Source organism: Mya arenaria, chromosome 12, assembly GCF_026914265.1.
Source record: "Mya arenaria isolate MELC-2E11 chromosome 12, ASM2691426v1".
In the NCBI taxonomy this organism is placed as follows: Eukaryota; Metazoa; Mollusca; class Bivalvia; order Myida; family Myidae; genus Mya; species Mya arenaria.
The window spans coordinates 3,088,120-3,107,850 of NC_069133.1; the positions used below are offsets into that span (position 1 = coordinate 3,088,120).

General features: G+C 32.9%; 1 protein-coding gene across 20 annotated transcripts in view; it reads right to left on the minus strand.

Annotated features, from left to right (window-relative positions):
* LOC128211285 (dopamine receptor 1-like) overlaps positions 1-18,639 on the minus strand; it is a 342,707-nt gene extending 324,068 nt beyond the window's left edge. For 15 of the 20 annotated variants that reach the window (XM_052915917.1, XM_052915928.1, XM_052915925.1 and 12 more), the window contains exons 1-2: positions 11,879-11,928; positions 8,917-8,967 (exon numbers count right to left, since the gene is read on the minus strand). Coding sequence is in view for 2 of the 20 variants with exons in the window: in XM_052915930.1 (XP_052771890.1) it covers positions 8,917-8,967; positions 11,935-11,959 (76 nt within the window). In the remaining 18 variants the exon portion in view is untranslated. The other 5 variants (XM_052915930.1, XM_052915931.1, XM_052915906.1 and 2 more) reach the window with 4 other exon arrangements.
* Positions 18,640-19,731: the final 1,092 nt, after the last annotated feature.

The following is a 19,731-nucleotide window of genomic DNA, read 5'->3' on the forward strand; positions in this document are numbered from 1 at the left end:
TTTTGATATTTATTCATCCTTTTTTATATATCAAAACAATAGTATTAATTGTGTTAAATCTTATATGGGAGTAAGAGTGCATCTTTAAGCATTCCAAGCCAAAAAGAGAAACATGGAATTGCATAATCTTAAACAGTTTAAACTTTGCATAATGTGTGTCATATTCATATACCTATTTTCAATCATAATAAAACGCATTAAACAGCATTCCATTTAAGGTTATTAGAACTTCATGATTAAATGGCACTCTGAAATTGATACAATGTTAAATATGGATGGCTCCAATTCTTTGGTTTAACAGTTTTTTGTAAGCAATTTATTTACAATATATATTTGTCAATTAATATCTCTGCTGCCATTCCTACGTTTCTTTCTCGTTTTGATAAATCTTTATGTGAGTACAATATATTTTTTTCTCTCGCAATTATTAGAAGACGAATAGTTTTAACTCATTGATTTTGTTGTAAACATATTTTATGACATTACATATAATAAAAAAGATTTAATGATGACATATAAAATAAAGTCATCAGAGTGTGATATAGCGATTTATTAAAAAGCAAATGTTATTATTTGTTTCTGTATAATAAGGTTTTGATTTTCGCTGTATTAAATTAAATGATCTAAAAAAGTAAACGGAATTTAAACATAGGATATGTTGTTTACAGCAGCGCGGAAAATGGCATTGCTTTATGGTTTTCAACTCATCAGCGCTAAAAGAGAAACAGGCTAGGTGGGTCGTTAATTATTATCTTGTGGTTTCTTTTCGGCAAGTTTTGCTAAGGTTGATGCGGTTTGGCATCTTAAATAGCATTCTTGCTCAATGGTAGGTGCTGATATTGTTAGGACGGTGGCTGGACAGAGATTTGGATGATTACCGGTAGGTAGGGTTCGACCCAATCATAGGAGTAGCCATGCCTTTGAACGCTACTGTTTCTGACAATATCAACAACAACTAATAGTATTTAACTTAAGAATAAAGTACCTCCTCTCAGCATTTTTTTCTAACAAAGCTGAATTAATCATAACATGTTTACCAACTAAACATCACTGTACCAAGCTGTAAATCCCATAAACATTATAATACTTACTTTTTTTTACAAATTGAAAACGATAATACTTAATGTTAACTGTATACAGTTATCAAATTCATATTACTTTTTGTAATTGCATGCATAAATAAATTAAGAAACGGCTTTTGTGAATACTAGTTCCTATATTGTCCCTTTATAAAATATATGCTTTACAGGTCACCAGCTCTTTACTATGTTTCGAAATGAAATGTATATTTGTTAATCATGTCGGAAATCGCTCATTGAGCTTATGTTTCTTATTAACATATACCCGACTTTAGATAAAGATTCTTGTATCTTGTAACTTGTGTTGACAATTAAGAAAGTATTTGTTCCAATTTCATTGTGGAGAGGCTCATTTTCTGACTTAAAATAGACTTATTTACACATAATGTCATGTGTAAAACAAAATAAGCTGTCAGGGTTGCATTTATCCGGGATCAAGATAATATGCTTTAAATGTTTTAATTTAAGACCGATATGTTGAGTATGAAAACGTATAATACAGGAAACACATCAATAGCTTTCAAAAACAATTTATGTATGAAAATTAAAGAGTTTTAACAGCTTTCAGTATAAACCTTGAAGCAAGCTGGAAACGGGTCCCACATCGATTTACACTGTTAAAACAGTCAACATTATCGGAATGTCAGATTTATATGCTGCTTTTACTACCGTTTTATAGTCGTTAATATACAAAGCAGTGCTGCCGGGCAGAAAAACTCGATTAATGCTTTAATTGGTATATCCATTGCAAGTCAAATATATTGTATAGCTGCTTTCATTGACACGGGCATTTTGAAGCTATTTTATTTCACACAGTGGAGGTTCGTACATGCTTGTGAAAAACAAATTTGATATTTTCACTGCGAACTAAGGAGCGAAAATTTGAGACCTTGAAGAACTATACAAATTCATTATCATTATTTATTATTGGACTTATGCAAGAAAAGACTATACAGAACTCTCGAGATCACATTGGACAATTTTATATATTGTTTTCTCAAATATTTGTATCAGAGGAAATATGACAGAATCCATGCAGTTTCTATTTTTCCATCTGGCAGCCAGAAAATGTTGAAATGTGATAAATTGTCAGTCATTTATTTTGATAATACATATCAGTGCTCATATTAAAAGCTAAATCTGCTGATATAACAATGCATTACATTCCTGAACGTAAAGCATTTTACTGTGTATTGAGATAAATTCACATTATTTATTTTTGTTCCCTGAGTAATATATCGATACACAATCCGTTTTTCAAAGTAAAGTCACTATAAAAAGAGACAAAACATGTGGCCTTGTGAACTGTGATGTCTGAAAATATGCAAACAATTTGAAGATAAGAACATATAATTGAGGTTAAAATGATTACTGTGCTACATTGGGTAATAATCTTTAGAAAGATTCATAAGCAGAGTGATCAATATACCTATCTTATTGTTGTTACAGGTTTGCCTTTGAATGTATTCTTGAATTTGACTTTTGCATCACAAATGGAAGATTTATCATTTAGGATTCATAGTGAATAACATTAGATGAATTGAATTAATTTGAACCAGCTTATATCTGAGCTCTGTAAATGGTTTCAAATCTGAGGCAAATACTGTACATTTTCAATAAAATACCAAATAGTAACTACTTTAGACGCATGCAATTGGCAATTCATTCTGGCAGGGGAAAACTAAAGGATATTGGCAGCCTTTCATATCGACGGTTAATGCCGGCACTGGTGCATTTTTCCTTATCAGAATAACATAACTTCTACCAAACAGTACTGGCCATGGGCTCTTATAATTTATATATACCGGCTCTGACGCATGTCTCATTTATCATTTCAGTACTTGCGATACAAAGACGCCTATACCTTGGTTTACCAGAGAAGATGTACGCTCATTTCATAACGCCACTGGGCTATCCATGAACGTAAGCCCCACTGACAGAATCAGTATTTCTAGTTTGTTTGTTTTTAGGGAATAGTGAACAAACTAGCTGAAACCCTTGAAAGAGGTACTCTATGAAATTCATCCGTTTATAGCTTAGAAGTAAGGCGGTTGATTAAGCCTGCAACCCTTGGTTCGGCAATCCAATGTCTAACCACAGTAGTTTACTACAACCTAAGAAAAAAGGGTCGTTAAAATTATGGAGATGATTCTCATATTGCTCACTGGACGACCGAAATATGTTGTAAATGTCCAGCCATACCTGCTTACACGTTAACACATGCAAGTGTAATAATTGCAAAGTAGGTAAGATAATACATACATAGCAGTATAATTCAGTCATATATGTGTTGTACTTTCGACAGAAATACCACGTTGAAACAGCTTTAAAACCATCGTTTCAGGACAATTTCCAGTTGTTTTACATTTTTTGTTTTAACCCGAAACATATAACACTATATCATCTGCAAATACCTCCTTGGCGAGAGGATTTATCTAGATGCGACGGTAAATAAGCGGTACTCATGTTTTCACCACTCATACCCAATTATTGATAACGCTTTTTAACAATTGTTTAATGTGTCGGTTGTCTAGTAAGTTTTTTATGTCCCTAGTTGTAAGTTGGATGTCGGTCAGTGTGCCTTTAAACATGGTTTGTGTTAGCTACTCGGCTTATTAATGTAGTTGTAGTCTAAACGAATATTTTACAACGACTTCAAACAAGTGATTACAATATTTACTTTAATCACGTCACTGGATTAATGTAACGCGAGAGTAGTGTGGTGTTGTGTTGTAGGGGAAACCGGATTACCCTCAGGAATCCCATTTGTCCGGATTGATGACCGAAATGTAGTTATCATTATTTTAAAGATTCTCAAGGAAACTACTTTTCGTGATGACTTGAATAATCCAAACTTTTACTCATTTTTTTAAATGATTTCTCTATTTCTTACATTAAAGCACTTTGAAAGCAAGAGCGGCGCGAATCCAACGCCAACGGTCGCCTATTGTATACCAGACAATGACACGGAAATGTGCTTGTAAAGCGAGCAAATTGCAACTATCCCAGTTGTTAAGATATTGAAAATTAAACTCTATTGGAAGGTATAAAGCAAGGGCAAGAACGACAATGAACTAAAGACACAAATATATAAACACCACATTTACAAAGAAGAACACTACAAACAAACCACACAGTCATCAAAACGCTTTACTGATAAATGATGGGATTACCGCCTTGGAACTGTCAGTGAAACACGATTTCACTAATTCCGTGTCTTCTGGGGGCTTAAACTAATCTGCATGGCCATAACACCACGATTGTTCCATCATTTATCAATAATTACAAAATTAAAAACCAATTAGCCGCACAAGAACACGCATCAACTTGACAACAACGAAGAATAAAGTTAAGAAGTACTGAACGCCAGAATACAAACATCACCGATAATCGAATAATCAAGCCGGATCAACAGTACAAGCTCTTAAAAGGTACGATAAAATCATTTAAAGACAAATATTTGAATTAGCCCGCCTTAACAATGTTTAAAACATTGTCCGTATACGTGGTTTGTTTTATTATTTTCGACCACTGGGCTTGTCCCTGTACTTTTATTGTATGTCTTCATGTAGTGTTATGAGAGTATCATTGTACAAAGTAGACGGAAAAACGCAACGAACACAGAGTGTATATATATAACGGGCTGATAATCTTTTTTAATTGCATGAGTATCCATATGTTTCAAATTATATTTTAACGGCACATGGGATAAAACTTTCAGTCGCTGTGGTTTCCTGGAACTTCTCTGATTCTTAAACATCAAAGACAAGCATCCTTGAAATATCTTTTTTGAATTGCTAAGAGACAAATAACTACTAAACAATTATTTTGCATTAAGCCATTTTGATCAAAGAACTTCAAATATTCCTGAACGATCATAAAACATTGTCATTTGAACGACGTATTAAACATACACAATAACATTTTCAAACTCAAAAGACCTTAATCCATTCTCAATCAGTAACATTTCCTCATATGCAGGCAAGGAGGATCAAAGTGAGGAGAAGGTATCATTTTGGTTCCAAAATATCTTTTCCCTCTTAAGATCAAAGGTGAACGTCGTTCATCGTAACATTAAGCCTGCGTGATCAAGAGTAATGTAGATAGATCCAAAATACCGTAGACCTAGTTATTGTTTTGGAATTGATTATGTTGCCGTTAATTTGAAAAGATCCCGAGCGGAGGAACACAGCGTGTCAAACTGTCTGTCTATCTCAATTTACTTTTTACGAGTACATCACACTAATAATTCATCATTTTGTGTCTTTTTCTGGTTGGCAATGCTTTTATTAATCAGATAGTGAAATGATAGCCAAAGTCAAGCACAATTGACACGTAAGGAGTCCTACAATACAATGTAAAGCTCTCATTATTTCAGTCCACCCACTTGTTACAGTGTGAAATATGGTTCATATACATGTATTATGAAGAATTCGATTATGGTAATTCCTGAGTTTCGCGACAACGGGAGGATATGAATTGCAACAAATCAAACAATTATGCATTATATAATAAAATTATAAAAGCGTAGGTGTAATGCAGAACTGTGTAAAATATAGGCTATTCTACCTGATGCTGTAATCAATGAACTGTTGTTATTAGAAGTATTAACTTTGACAATATTACTCGGGATTTGCAGACAGACAACATGCTTGTGTTTACAAATATCAATACAAAATCATCATTAACACATCATTCTACGCTGTAAAACACTACGTCGATGTGGTTCTAATCAGTGTAAAATCAATGGTTAACGGTCAGGTTAAACGATAGGATCTAATGCTGTAAGCTTAATTCTCAACAATCGTAAGCTCAATTGTGAAAAGTTTCTTGCATATGTACGTTTGATCTTATGTCTGAGTGAAACGATATTGAAACATGTGAACAATATCCTTACGTATGGCATTGGACACATGATTCGTACATGTACAATACATACTCTCACAAATACCTTACATGTTATTATGTTAAAATAAGAAAACCAATATGCATCACTCATATTTTGCAATCTTTAAAATGAATAAATGATCTTGTTTATTTCTCCTGTTCTAAGTTTAAAGGGACGAGACTCCGAAACGTCCCAAATTCAGAAAAATATTGTTTCCTCAAAATAAGCCTAATAAATTAGATTGTGGTTGATAATATATCATTTTATATGATTTAAAGAATAAACTCAACAATCATGTCGCCCAAAACACTGTCTCAGCTGAGCTACCCCTCTTCAAAAAGCGCGGAGCGGATTCCCTGTTTAAAAATAGCGCGAAATGTTTTTCCGAACACCTTGCAAGGCATGTAATCGTTTCACACACGAACATGTCAAAAGCGTTTAAGCGAACTCGTTGGCTTTTTCCAGCAGTGTTAATTTTAGTGTTTCATCGATAAATTTTATAACCGATAATAATCTGTGTCTACGTTGTTTCGCAGCAGTTTTCTGCTTCTTTACTGTCCTTTCATTTGGAAAGCCATGAAGTAGGTATATTTAGCATGCGAAAGGCAAGTGATGAGTGTCGATGTATATATCGCCGCTATTCTTAAACTTACTGAGTATAAATATCTACGCCAAAACTGCACTCTATAAATGTGTCGTTAGTGATGTGATATATCAGTCAGTTAATAATATTCCAATTTCCCTTTTCTCTTGCAATTGCACCATCTGGTGTCTAGTCTCTTTAAACAGTTGCACTTAACACAAACAGTCACTCATGTAATTTTACTTATGTGTCTTGGTTCCCTGCATGCAGTGTATTTGCTATGAAAGAACTGGGAAACTTATCAGAACAGTTTTCTAACTTGAGCGACTGTTTGCCCTAGCTGATCGCTGGGCTAGGCTATGACATGAATTGTGGGAAAAAATCATGAAAATATCAGTGAGCTTTCAGGTACATATAGCATGTAAGTGTTTTTGGTCTGCAATTACTATGTGTTACCAATTTTGCATTCGTTGCATTATGAAGGTAAACTCATCTTTTAATCTTAATAATTGATGACCAGTGTTCCCATCTGAAGTTTGACATCAATGAATACAACTTCCCATCTTGTTTCTTTCTTAGACCTTTCGTTTGTCGTATACATATTTATATTATCATCCAGACAGCTCAATATAATACATATAATGTGCAAACTATATGTTGATGCATGACAGTTTTATTCAGGTACGAAATGTCTACGAAGAGTATACGAATTGCTTTCATATCTAATTAAATGTTGATGTATTACGCATACCTATATTGGGTTATGTTATTCAACAACAATACTCAATAATACATTACTAATTCGCATAAGTTCTGTAGTGTTTATGATTATGTAGGTATGTCTCTGTTTAACCCCTACTGGAAGGTGGAAATGAATAAATTTATAGTTTGAGGTAGTGGAGAAACGCTATTGATAAAAAAGTTCCCATTATAAAGTACTTCACCCCAACATAGTAATTAAATGATCAAATGGCTACATATGGAGAATAATGGATATGTTTCGTACTCAGCAAAAACAATATTTACATCAGATGGAGACTTTGAAAATGGTATCATTCATGATAGTTTGGAGTATTCGCTGTTGGAACAATGTGACAGCTTGTTTAACTCCGACTGGAAGGTAAAAACTAATAAGTTTATATTGGAGGCAGTAAAGAAAAGCTATTGATTAAATAGTTCCCATTATAAAGTATGTCACTCCAGCATGTCAATTAAATGATAAATCGGCTACATATTGGAAATTATTGATATGTTTCGTAATCAGCGAAGCAAATACAAATATACATTAGATGGAGTCTTGGAAAATGGTATCATTCGTGAAGGAAGCTTTGACCTGATGAAAAAGTTTTCCTTGAATATATTATTAGCTAACCATCTCGTATAGTATGTCATTTTTAGGATTTATGCCGCAGGTCTACATACTGTACTACTGCGAATCAAAATCCTATATCGTCAGATCTACATTTTGACATGACATAATTGATGCGCAGGGTTTACAAAATGCGACCTATGGTTTTATGTGATTCAAAACAGTGCGAATTAAAATTCTACTTTACATAAATACGTTCATAAGATAGCAAAGATAATGTGAATGTGAAAGTAAGCCTTATTAAATCGGTGAATGTCTCATAAATATTACACCTCGACGAACACTATATAAGCTATTCGACAGAGGATAATAGGTGAAACTTGAGATTTTACGAAACACTTCCTTGATGATTGTAAATAGTTATCAAAGCATAGTGAGACTCTTGCGGCAGGTGTAACCTTAGATTACTAAATAGCTTCAATAACGGTTTTCACTATAAACTGTCTTAATTTTCGTTTTGTTTAAGGCATCCTTAGTGTTACTTTGCTAGGCTATTACTAATCTGGATAAATGTGCTTCACTTGTATTTTACACAGAAAGGGCCATGAAGAGATTGTTTTTAATACATCTTGTGTAGATAACCCTGAATAATTATCGTTCATATATTTTGTCAATTAAGACTACATCTGACTTTCTATACATAATTATATGTGCATGGAAGATGTTGGTTTTGTAAATGATTACTCGAAATGTTTAATGTTCGTAATGTCCATCTATACAATATCATAATGTTCTTTTGATCATCGATGTGTGTATATATTCTTTGTATTCATCTGTATATGTGTTAATCTCTTCACTTATGGAGGAATAAAAAGTATCTATCTATCTGTTAAATGGAATTCACCTTTTGCAAAAAAGGACATCGTAAAAGAAAATGCATAAAAGGCGAATTTTAGAAAGAAGAGAAAGCTGATACGAGTAAATGCGTTCGTGTGTCTAAAGGCAGAATAGAACCATCATTCAATTGATCTGTTTCTGGCTATCTTAAGTTTCTTACCTGACTCTGATGCGATGATTCCACTCTGTGGGCACTTGAGTAATTCCTTTCCTGGAAAAGAAATAAAAAGTGCACCATGGCAATTTTTTCTTTAATCAACTTGCATAAACAAATCCGAATTCATATGCTTGTGTATACTTGTATTTACTGATTTCAAAAGCATTTTCAAAGAAATAGCATTCGAAGTGTTATTTATGTACAGTTTAAAAAACAACAACTGTAAATTCCGTTTCCTGTTGACGATGAACGGACCGTTTGCAGCCTTTCATCATTAAAGCATAAACATCTGTTTACAATATAAAGAGTATACAATACCTGTTATGTTGTAAGCCTAGACGAGAATGACTGTCTATCCACAGAATGGTGTAAAATATCATAGTTACATCTTTAAAGCTGCACATTCTGTTTCAACTAGTATATAAATAACTCTATCTACGGGATGTTCTATGGTCGTGATTTGTTTTTATCATTAAGCATTTATTCATAAATATAGTACTACTGTAATAAAAATGCTTATTACATTGAGACCCTTCTAAAGATATAAGATTAAATTTTTCATCGTTTAATGAATCGTTAAAATGCGTTTTAATTTGATGTGTTGGTATAGTGACGCATTCGAACTGGATATCATGTCGAAATTAAGTAAGGTACTTAATGCAAAATATATCGACAAATTCAGTGTCGTGCAAATCAACTGATGAGATATATCTTAAAAAATGCGCTTACGACATAAGTTTCGAAGTCTTATAACTGCAAAATACGATATAGCTAAGCTTATATATAAATTATATTTAAGTGCCGTTTTTTGCTTTTTGAATCAAACCATCAAAATATCTGAGTGTTAGTAAATTGATGTCTCGAATTTCATCCATTTTTATCGTTCATCTATTTGTTTTCTTTTGTTTGTTCGCAAATAAAAAATGAGAAGTCCATAAAAGAGTATTAAAATGCTGGTAACACTCCCCTACTTTAATACCCGCCGCTATCCTCTCGATTAAAATGGAGTGAACCAACATGAACGTGATTGTTATTAAATTTAAACAAGAACAAATCTTGGTATTTCTGAGTTTGCTTTTAATATTTGCTTTGGTCATTTCCTAACGTTCTTTAAAGTTGCTAAATTTAAAACATTATATTTCCATCGTTATATTATGTTAACAACTATCATATGTGTTACTGTTTGACAATAACGGTTCCCGTTTATACATATATTTGAAAATGAAGATGTGTTCGTGAGCTTGGATTTGTCAATTTGTTTTCAATATATAAATCTCTGTTCTGAGGCACAAGGTTTGAGCCCAAACGAAGCTGAACGGGAGACACAAACGTACAAATGTCACAAACACACACACACATACGGACCCTACAAACAAACCAGACGATAGAGGTTGCCATTATTTTCAAAAAGATAAACATTTACAAACATACACCTAGAAACATATATCACACACCGTGCGAGAAAAGTATAGACGAAAGGTCTTTATACGTCCCCAGCCCACACAAAGAAAGGTCTATGATCGTTTCCAGTCTATACCAGCGAAACGTGTATCAACGTTTCCAGCCTATACCAGCGAAACGTGTATCACCGTTTCCAGTCTATACCAGCGAAACGTGTATCAACAATTCCAGTCTATACCATCGAAACTTCTATCAACGTTTCCAGCCTATACCAGCGAAACGTCTATCAACGTTTCCAGCCTATACCAGCGAAACGTCCATTAAGGTCTTCAACCTATACCAGCGAAACGTGTATCAACGTTTCCAGTCTATACCAGCGAAACGTATATCAACATTTCCAGCCTTTACCAGCGAAACGTGTATCAACATTTCCAGTCTATACCAGCGAACTGTGTATCAACGTTTCCAGCCTATACAAGCGAAACGTGTATCAACGTTTCCTGTCTATACCATCGAAACATAAATCAACATTTCTAGCCTATACCAGCGAAACGTGTATCAACGTTTCCAGCCTATACAAGCGAAACGTGTATCAACGTTTCCAGCCTATACCAGCGAAACGTGTATCAACGTTTCCAGCCTATACCAGCGAAACGTCTATCAACGTTTCCAGTCTATACCAGCGAAACGTGTATCAACAATTCCAGTCTATACCATCGAAACGTCTATCAACGTTTTTAGCCTATACCAGCGAAACGTCTATCAACGTTTCCAGCCTATACCAGCGAAACGTGTATCAACGTCTCTAGCCTATTCCAGCGAAACGTTTATCAACGTTTCCATTCTATACCAGCGAAACGTGTATCATCGTTTCCAGTCTATACCAACACAACGTCCATTAACGTCTCCAGCCTATATTAACACAACGTCCATTAACGTCTCAAGCCTATACCATCGAAACGTCTATCAACGTCTACATCGACACAAATTATACGTTTTGCCCATTACAAGTTTGAATAACATTTCAAACTTTTAGACATAATTACTCTACCCCATGTACATAAATCATATACTGTGCAAAAGTGAATCGGGAAATGGCTATCAACGTCTCCAACCTACAATAAATATGCGTTTTACTCTTCATAGATTGGAATTACTTATAACAAACACTGAACGACTTTTTTCATAAATGTGCTCTTCCAATGTTTTTGTCGTATCTCATTCATAATCCCAATATGCAATTTTATTTTTAAAAGATGGCTTCACAAGTTTTCCGTTTTACATTGATCTATCAAATTTACGAGTTTAAAATTTCATTATAGCGCAGTGCCCGTGGGATAGATTAACACCTCAAACCTTTCTTGATACTGTTTTGGTTTTTGTCAATGTTGGATAAAAATAGTATGTAGTGTCTCCCTTTTTTGATACAGTACTGCTGGCCTCTCCTTAACTTAAAATGATACGTAATTATGTTGAGTACTTTTAAATACAACATAATCTCTCAAATAAGACATGGTATCAGCTTTCACAATATATCAGATAATCAAAATAATATTTTTCTTACCGAATTAATCTGCGACGTAATAGAATTCCTATTTCTAGCTATAACAAAACACCTACCGTTTGTCGTATCTAAAACACACATATGCGATAAATTGTCACAATGAATACAATATTTGTGCAAACTTTATTTCACTTTTCCAAATACATAATTAAATAACTCTGCATTCAAAGTGCTTACATTACATTTTGGGTGGATCATGCAAATATCTAATGAATAAATCTCTTTCATCATTTATTTTGATAATAAAGAAATCTATTTGTGGTGTTTTATTATTATAATTAAATGCAAGGGTGTCAGCTTCAAACATCAAAACAAGCATACACTCCGATATCATGTAATGAGAAGGTTTAAATAACGTAGCTATTTATATATAAATGCAAAAAGAAAAATAACTTTCAGAAACTGCGATATAAGGTTTCATTCATTCATCTGCACACGTCTCACTTCGTATCGTTTTATACTGCTCGAGGGATACACCTTACAAACACGCTGGGTCGATTTTGCTTGTCGAATAGATGCAATTTAAAGGCGCGCAATATAGGTTAAAGCTGCACTATCACAGATATACCAATTTTGCAACATTTTTATTTTTTGTCTTGGAAATAGCAAATTTTTGCGTAAATATCTGCAAACCATTGATATCAGATTGCTGACAAAAAAACAGATCGTAGATTTTTATATTTCCGTTCGAACATTAATGTTTTATGGCTTAACCCGTTACTAACTGTTTAAGAAAAATGCATAAAACATCAAATTTTGAACTTAAATATAAAAATCTGCGATCTATTATTTGTCAGCAGTCTTAAATAACTGGTTTCTATGGATTTTCGCAAAAATAGGCTCGTTCCAAGACAAAAAAAGGAAGTTCTTAAAAAGTTCACTCCGTGAGAGTGCAGCTTTAATGCTAAATATTTAAAAAATGAAATGCGTTATCGTGTTTAACTCATTTTTACTGTAATGATCAAAACAAAAACGCATTTGAGTAAGGTTCAGATAAGGAGTATTATTTAAATATTGACGCTTTTATAACTGTGAGAATTGTGTCCACGTAGTTATTCATTAAATAAACTTGTATAAAGGTTTATTTAACTTGTATATATCTCTTATTTGAACCTTAATTTCAAGCTTTCATAAATGTCCACCGAATTAAATAAAAAAACAAATTAAAATTAAAAACAATTATAATTTTGTATCAACCTTTATTGTATAATAAGGTAAAATATCAATCATAATTAAGCTATTTTATCATCAACCTCTTTTCAAAGATATATCAAAACCAATTGTTCACATTTTCGAAACAATTAAAATGTGTAAACTTTTGAATTGATGATGATGAGATTTGATACTTGATAACAGGGCAATCTAATGCAATCGGTCATTACGGGCAGATCTATGAGCTTCTTACATCGACACAGAGAGCACTTCTGTGAGCTAAATGTTACGGGGAGGTCTTTCTAGTCTAACAATGCACTTTTTAACACCATGCTCATTATAGTCTAAAATGAATATTCTAAAAAACCGGTTTCTGTTGGTTATATATATTGACGCCGTGCATATTATATTATATTACAACGATTGTTAAACAACATAATACAATATTATATTAATATCTTTCAATGGCTCAATATTACGCGAGTGTGTGGTCTTGTGTTGCGGAAGAAACCCATTTGTTTGGTCGCCACAATGTAGTTATCATTGTTTAAATAATGCCCACAGACTCCTTTTTGCGTTGGCTTGAATAATCCACATATCTTTATGTTCCAAAATCTTCTTTCACTAAAATGTTTTCTTAATTTCTAACATTAAGGAATTTGAAAGAAAGAACACCGCGAATCCAACGCCAACGATCGAAAGGGCATTTCCCAATATAAATTTTGCGAGAGTTATGGGCCTTGTTATGCATGTGCGCATGCTCTCAGGCAACACTTACAGCAATTTTTGAATATATTCAATTTTAGCTATGGTCAATGCTTTAGTTTACGACGCCGCTGACACCTTAAACACAAAAGGACTAACGTGGATATTTGTTTGAAAGTGAACCATTTGCAGGCCCAGTAGTCGAAAATTGAAAATTAAACCCAATTAAGAGCAACAAGGCAAGGGCCAAAACGACAATGAACTACAAACATATAAACACCATATACACAAACACCACAAACAGACTAAACACTCATCAAAACAGCTTTACCTATATATTTTGGAATTACCTACCACCTTGGAATAGTCAGTGAAACACGAGTTAAATGGAACCGAGTCTTCTGGGGGCGGAGAGGTGGGGGGGGGGGGCATTAACTGGATTGCATGGCCATAAAACCTCACACCTATCTCAAAATTTGTCAATAGTTACTAAATTAAAAATAGTTGCCTCAACAGAGAACGCATCAAGTTGAAAACAATGAAGAACAAAGTATTCAGTACTGAACGACCGGATACACACATCGACTGTAATCTAATAAATCAAGCCTGGTCAGCACTAGTAGCTCCTAAAAGGTACGAAAAAATCATTCAAAGATAAAAATATCTGAATTAGCCCGTCTTAGCAATGTTTAAAAGTGTGTCCATAAATTGGGTGTAATTGGTTCAGTTTTGCATTTTTCCACCAATGGGCTTGTCCCTGTATTGTTATTATGTGTCTTTATGTAGTCTTATGAAAGTATATAAATATCAAGCGGGCTGACAATCTTATTTTTCAATTTAATGCGTCTCCGGATATTGCAAATTAAAATTATGTAGGAATATGGGATATAACTTTCAGTCGCTGTGGTTTCCTGGAACTTCTCTGATATTTCTACATCAAAGACAATCATCCTTGAAACATTTCTTTTAATTATTAAGGGACTAGTAGCTATTAAACAATTAAAATGTATTAAGCCATATCGATCAAAGAACTTCAAATATTCCTGAACGATCATAAGCCATTGTCATTAAAATGACGTATTAAACATTCACAAGTTAATAAACACATCTGATATACTATTTCACGTTGGTCAAGGTATTATTTTTATATTAAAAAAGTTATTTTCAAACCCAAAATATCTAAATCCTGATTTTCAATCAGTAACATATCTTCACATGAAGTCACAAAGGATAAAAATGAGGAGAAGGTGTTAATTAGGTACCAAAAGAGATTTTCCTTGTGTAGTGCGAATGTAAACGTCGTTCATCGTAACAAAAAAGCCTGCGTGATATAGGGTAATGTAGATAGCTCCCACAAATAACGTAGACTTAGTTATTATGTTTTCGAATGAATATGGTGTCGTGAATATTTGAAAAGGTCCCAAGCGGAGGACCACAGCGTGTCAAACCGTCTATGTATTTCAATTCAGTTAATATGAGTGCATCACACTAATAACATTCATGATGCTGTTGTCTTTTTCTTGTCGCAATGCTTTTATTTATCAGATATTAAAATGATAGCCAAAGTCAAGCACAATTGACACATTAGGTGTCTTACAAAAATACAATGTACAGACCTCATTATTTCAGTCCACCCACTTGGTACAGTGTCAATTATGGTTGATATATTAGGAAGGATCCTATTTTGGTATATCCTGAGTGATACGATAACGGCGGTAATCTAAATTGTATCACATAAGACAATAATGCGTTTAGATAATAAAATGATATAAGCATAGGTGTAATGCGTAAATGCGTAAAACTAAGAATGGCTTTTCACCTGATTGCTAGAATCAATGAACTGTTATTGGCAGTATTAACTTCAGCAATATAACTCGAGATTTGCAGACGGACAACGTGCTTGTGTTCACAAATAGCAATACAAAATAATCAGTAACACAACAATACTCGCTGTAAAACAATATGACGATATGGATCTAATCAGTATATAATCAATTGTTAACGGTTAGGTTAAACGATATGATCTAATGCTGTAAGCTAAATTTTCAGCATTCTTAAGATGAGTTGTGGACCGTTTCTTGTATATGTGTGCTTGTGATCTTATTTCCGAGTGAAAGGCTATTGAAAAATATGAACAATACCTTTATGACATTGGACACATGACTCGTGGCTTTGTACAATACATGATTTCAAATGTCATGTTATTATGTTAAAATAAGAAAACAAATATGCATCACTCATATTTTGCTATATTTTAGATAAATGAATGGTAATGATTAGTTCTGTTCTAAGTTATCAGTGAGCTTTCAGGAACATATAACACGTAACTGTTTTTTGGTCTACGATTACTATTTGTTACCAATTTTGCAATCGCTGCACTATGAAGGTAAAGTCATCTTTTAATTTTATGAATTGGTGACCAGTGTTCCCCTCTGAAGTTGGACATCAATTTATACAAATTCACATCTTGTTTCTTTCTTAGAACTTTCGTTTGTCGTATAGATATTATTTTTTTAATCAAGACAGTTCAATATAATACATATTATTTGAAAGTTATATGTTGATTCATGACATTTTGTTCAGCTACAAAATTAATACGTAAGAGTATAATATGTGCTTAAACATATCTGATCAAATGTTGATGTATCACACATACCTATTTTGGGTTATGTTCCGCATGTTATTCAACCACATTACTCAACAGTACATTGCGTATGCGTATAAGTTCTGTAATATGAATGAGTATGTACGTATGTCTATGTTTAACCCCCACTGGAAGGGGGAAACGAATAAATTTATAATTCGAGGCAGTGGAGAAATGCTATTGATTTAATAGTTCCCATTAGCAAATAAGTCAATCACACATATCAATAAAATTATCAAATGTCTACATATGGGGAATAACTGATATGTTTCGTAAAAAAAAACAATATATACATCAGATCGAGTCTTTGATAATGGTATCATTCATAAAAGTTCGGAGTAGTCGCTGTTAGAACAGTTTTACATATGATCTTATAATCTATCATAAAACTAAGCACATTTAATCAAATTCAACAATCCGCTTACCGAACAGCGTAATAACCGAATTGTCTAGGTCAAATGAACAATAACGATACAATTATGTAACAACTGTAACGAAAAAATAAATGAAAGTAAAAACCACTTTATTTGTAAAGCCAAAATATTATGATATAAGAATAAATCTATAAAGTGTATCATTCACATGGCCTCTTTGCAAACATTTTAGGTTACTAGTTGTTATTTTCCCTGTATCCGCTTTTCTATGAAAACCATTTGATACGGCTGAATTGATACCTTTGCATCAGTCGTATTTGCTTAATACATGTGTAAATGTTTCATGCCTTAACTGAGTTGAGTGCAGTTGAGTTGACATTATTACACAACTATTAAATATGACACTTTGTGTAAATAGCAACAGAAAACTCGTCGGAGTATTAAATTTAAAGATTGTAGCGCTTTAACTTGACATTTTACTTATTATTTAATACATGTAACCCCTTATGCTTTATTTAATTATTGTCATTAGTATTTGGGTTCTCCCATATCTGCATTTAATTTCATTTGCATTCGTCAAACATGAAACTAATGCAATATAATTTGGCAAATGTCTTTCAAACAGAAATGTATTATGGGACAGAATGTGTGGATCAATTACATAATCTGATCAATTTTCCTGCTTCTTCAATATTTATACGTGTTGTATTCTTGTTGAACTCGACAGCAAGAAGTTAAATTACGTTATCCTTCTGTCAAAAATAAGGTCAACTTCCTGTGCATCAACCTTATAAATTTTGGCTATTTGATATATACTATCAATATATTTTCCATATTTGTGTGCGTTACATTTTGTGATCGTGGTTTGTATGCACTTACTTAAACTTGTATTCGGTAAAAATATTAGTTTTTTTTTTCTTTCGGTTACACCGTACAATTACAATTTTAATAAAACTTACTACCTTCCAAAGCTATGTTTGTCCAAAATATAAGATTTGTTCGAGCAAAAGCAGATAGTAAAAAACAGACATGTTCGTTAACTGCGACATCTAACTGACATGTTAACCCATTAAAAGAGCGTGGGTAGGGATGGTCATGTGACTTTAAAGCAAACCATTTCCTCTTTAAAACATAAACTAATGAAATCACATTCGTCGACATGAAATCATATCCAAAATGGCGTCAACTTTGATCTCTACATGCTTACAGATACTTCTATCAAGCATTGAATATTAAAACACTTTTTACAAGAATAATGATATTTCTAAATTCACAGTTCATTCTTCACTTCACAATATACCATCAACATTTCATAGCATAATTATATTTATATTGACAATTTCGCCTACATCGAGTGAAGCTTTGACATGTTGATAAAAGTATGCCTTTAATATATTATAAGTTAACCATATTGAACTATATTAGGTCATCTTAAGGATTCATATCGAAATCATGTATGCGACATATGGTTTAAGTGATTCAAAATAGTGCGAATTAAAATTCCACTTTATATAAATACGTTCATAAGACCGCAAAGATAATGCGAATATCAAAGTTAGCCTTATAAAATCGGTGAATGTCTCATAAATGTTACACATCGACGAAAAATAATGAAGATATTCAACAGAGGATAATTGGTGAAACTTGAGATTTAACGAAACACTTCCTTGATGATTGTAAATTGTTATTATAGCTGTTAAATGGAATTCATTGTTTGCACAAAAATACATCGGAAAAGAAATAAATGCATAATTGGCAAATTGTAGAAAGGAGAGAAAGGCAAAACGATCAATTTTGTGTTCTTGTGTCTAAATAATAGAACCATCATTCAATTGATCTGTTTCTATCTATCTTAAGTTTCTTACCTGACTGTGTGTGATGCGATGATTCCACTGTGTGGTCACTTTAGTAATTCCTTTCCTGAAAAGTTAAAAAAAACACACAGTTATACAAATTTTTCTTTAATCGACTTGCATAAACATATCCGAGTTCATATACCTGTGTATACTTGTATTAACTGATTTCAATAGCATTGTCAAACAAACTGCATTCGAAGTGTTTATCAATGTACAGTTTTTTTAATAAACAGTAAATTTCATTTCCGGTTAACGATGAAAGGACTGTTTGCAGCCTTTCATCATTAGAGCATAAATATCTGTTTACAATATAAAGAGTATACAAAACCTTTTATGATGTAAGCTGCAACAAGAGTGACTGCCTATCCACAGAATGGTGTTTAATATCATATTTAAATGTTTAAAGCTGCACATTCTGTTTTGGCTATTTTATTGGTTATTGTATCTGCGACAGGTTTAAAGTTAATTAAGCATTGTACCTAATGCAAAATACATTGACAAATTCAGTGTCGTCATCTTGAAAACATTTCATCCCTTATATACATGCAAGTCTATTTGTTGAAACATTGCGAATCAGCTGATGAGATTTAACTTAAAAATGTGCTTACGACATAAGTTTCGAAGTCTTATAACTGCAAAATATTATATAGCTAAGCTTATATACAAATTATAGTTAAGTGCCGTTTTTTTGCTTTTTGAATCAAACCATCAAAATATCTGAGTGTTAGTAAATTGATGTCTCGAATTTCATCCATTTTTACCGTTCATCTATTTGTTTTCTTTTGTTTGTTCGCAAATAAAACATGAGAAGTCCATAAAAGAGTATTAAAATGCTGGTAACACTCCCCTACTTTAATACCCGCCGCTATCCTCACGAATAAAATGGAGTGAACCAACATGAACGTGATTGTTAATAAATTTAAACAAGAACAAATCTTGGTATTTCTGAGTTTGCTTTTAATAATTGCTTTGGTCATTTCCTAACGTTCTTTAAAGTTGCTAAATTTAAAACATTATATTTCCATCGTTATATTATGTTAACAACTATCATATGTGTTACTGTTTGACAATAACCTTTCCCGTTTATACATATATTTGAAAATGAAGATGTGTTCGAGAGCT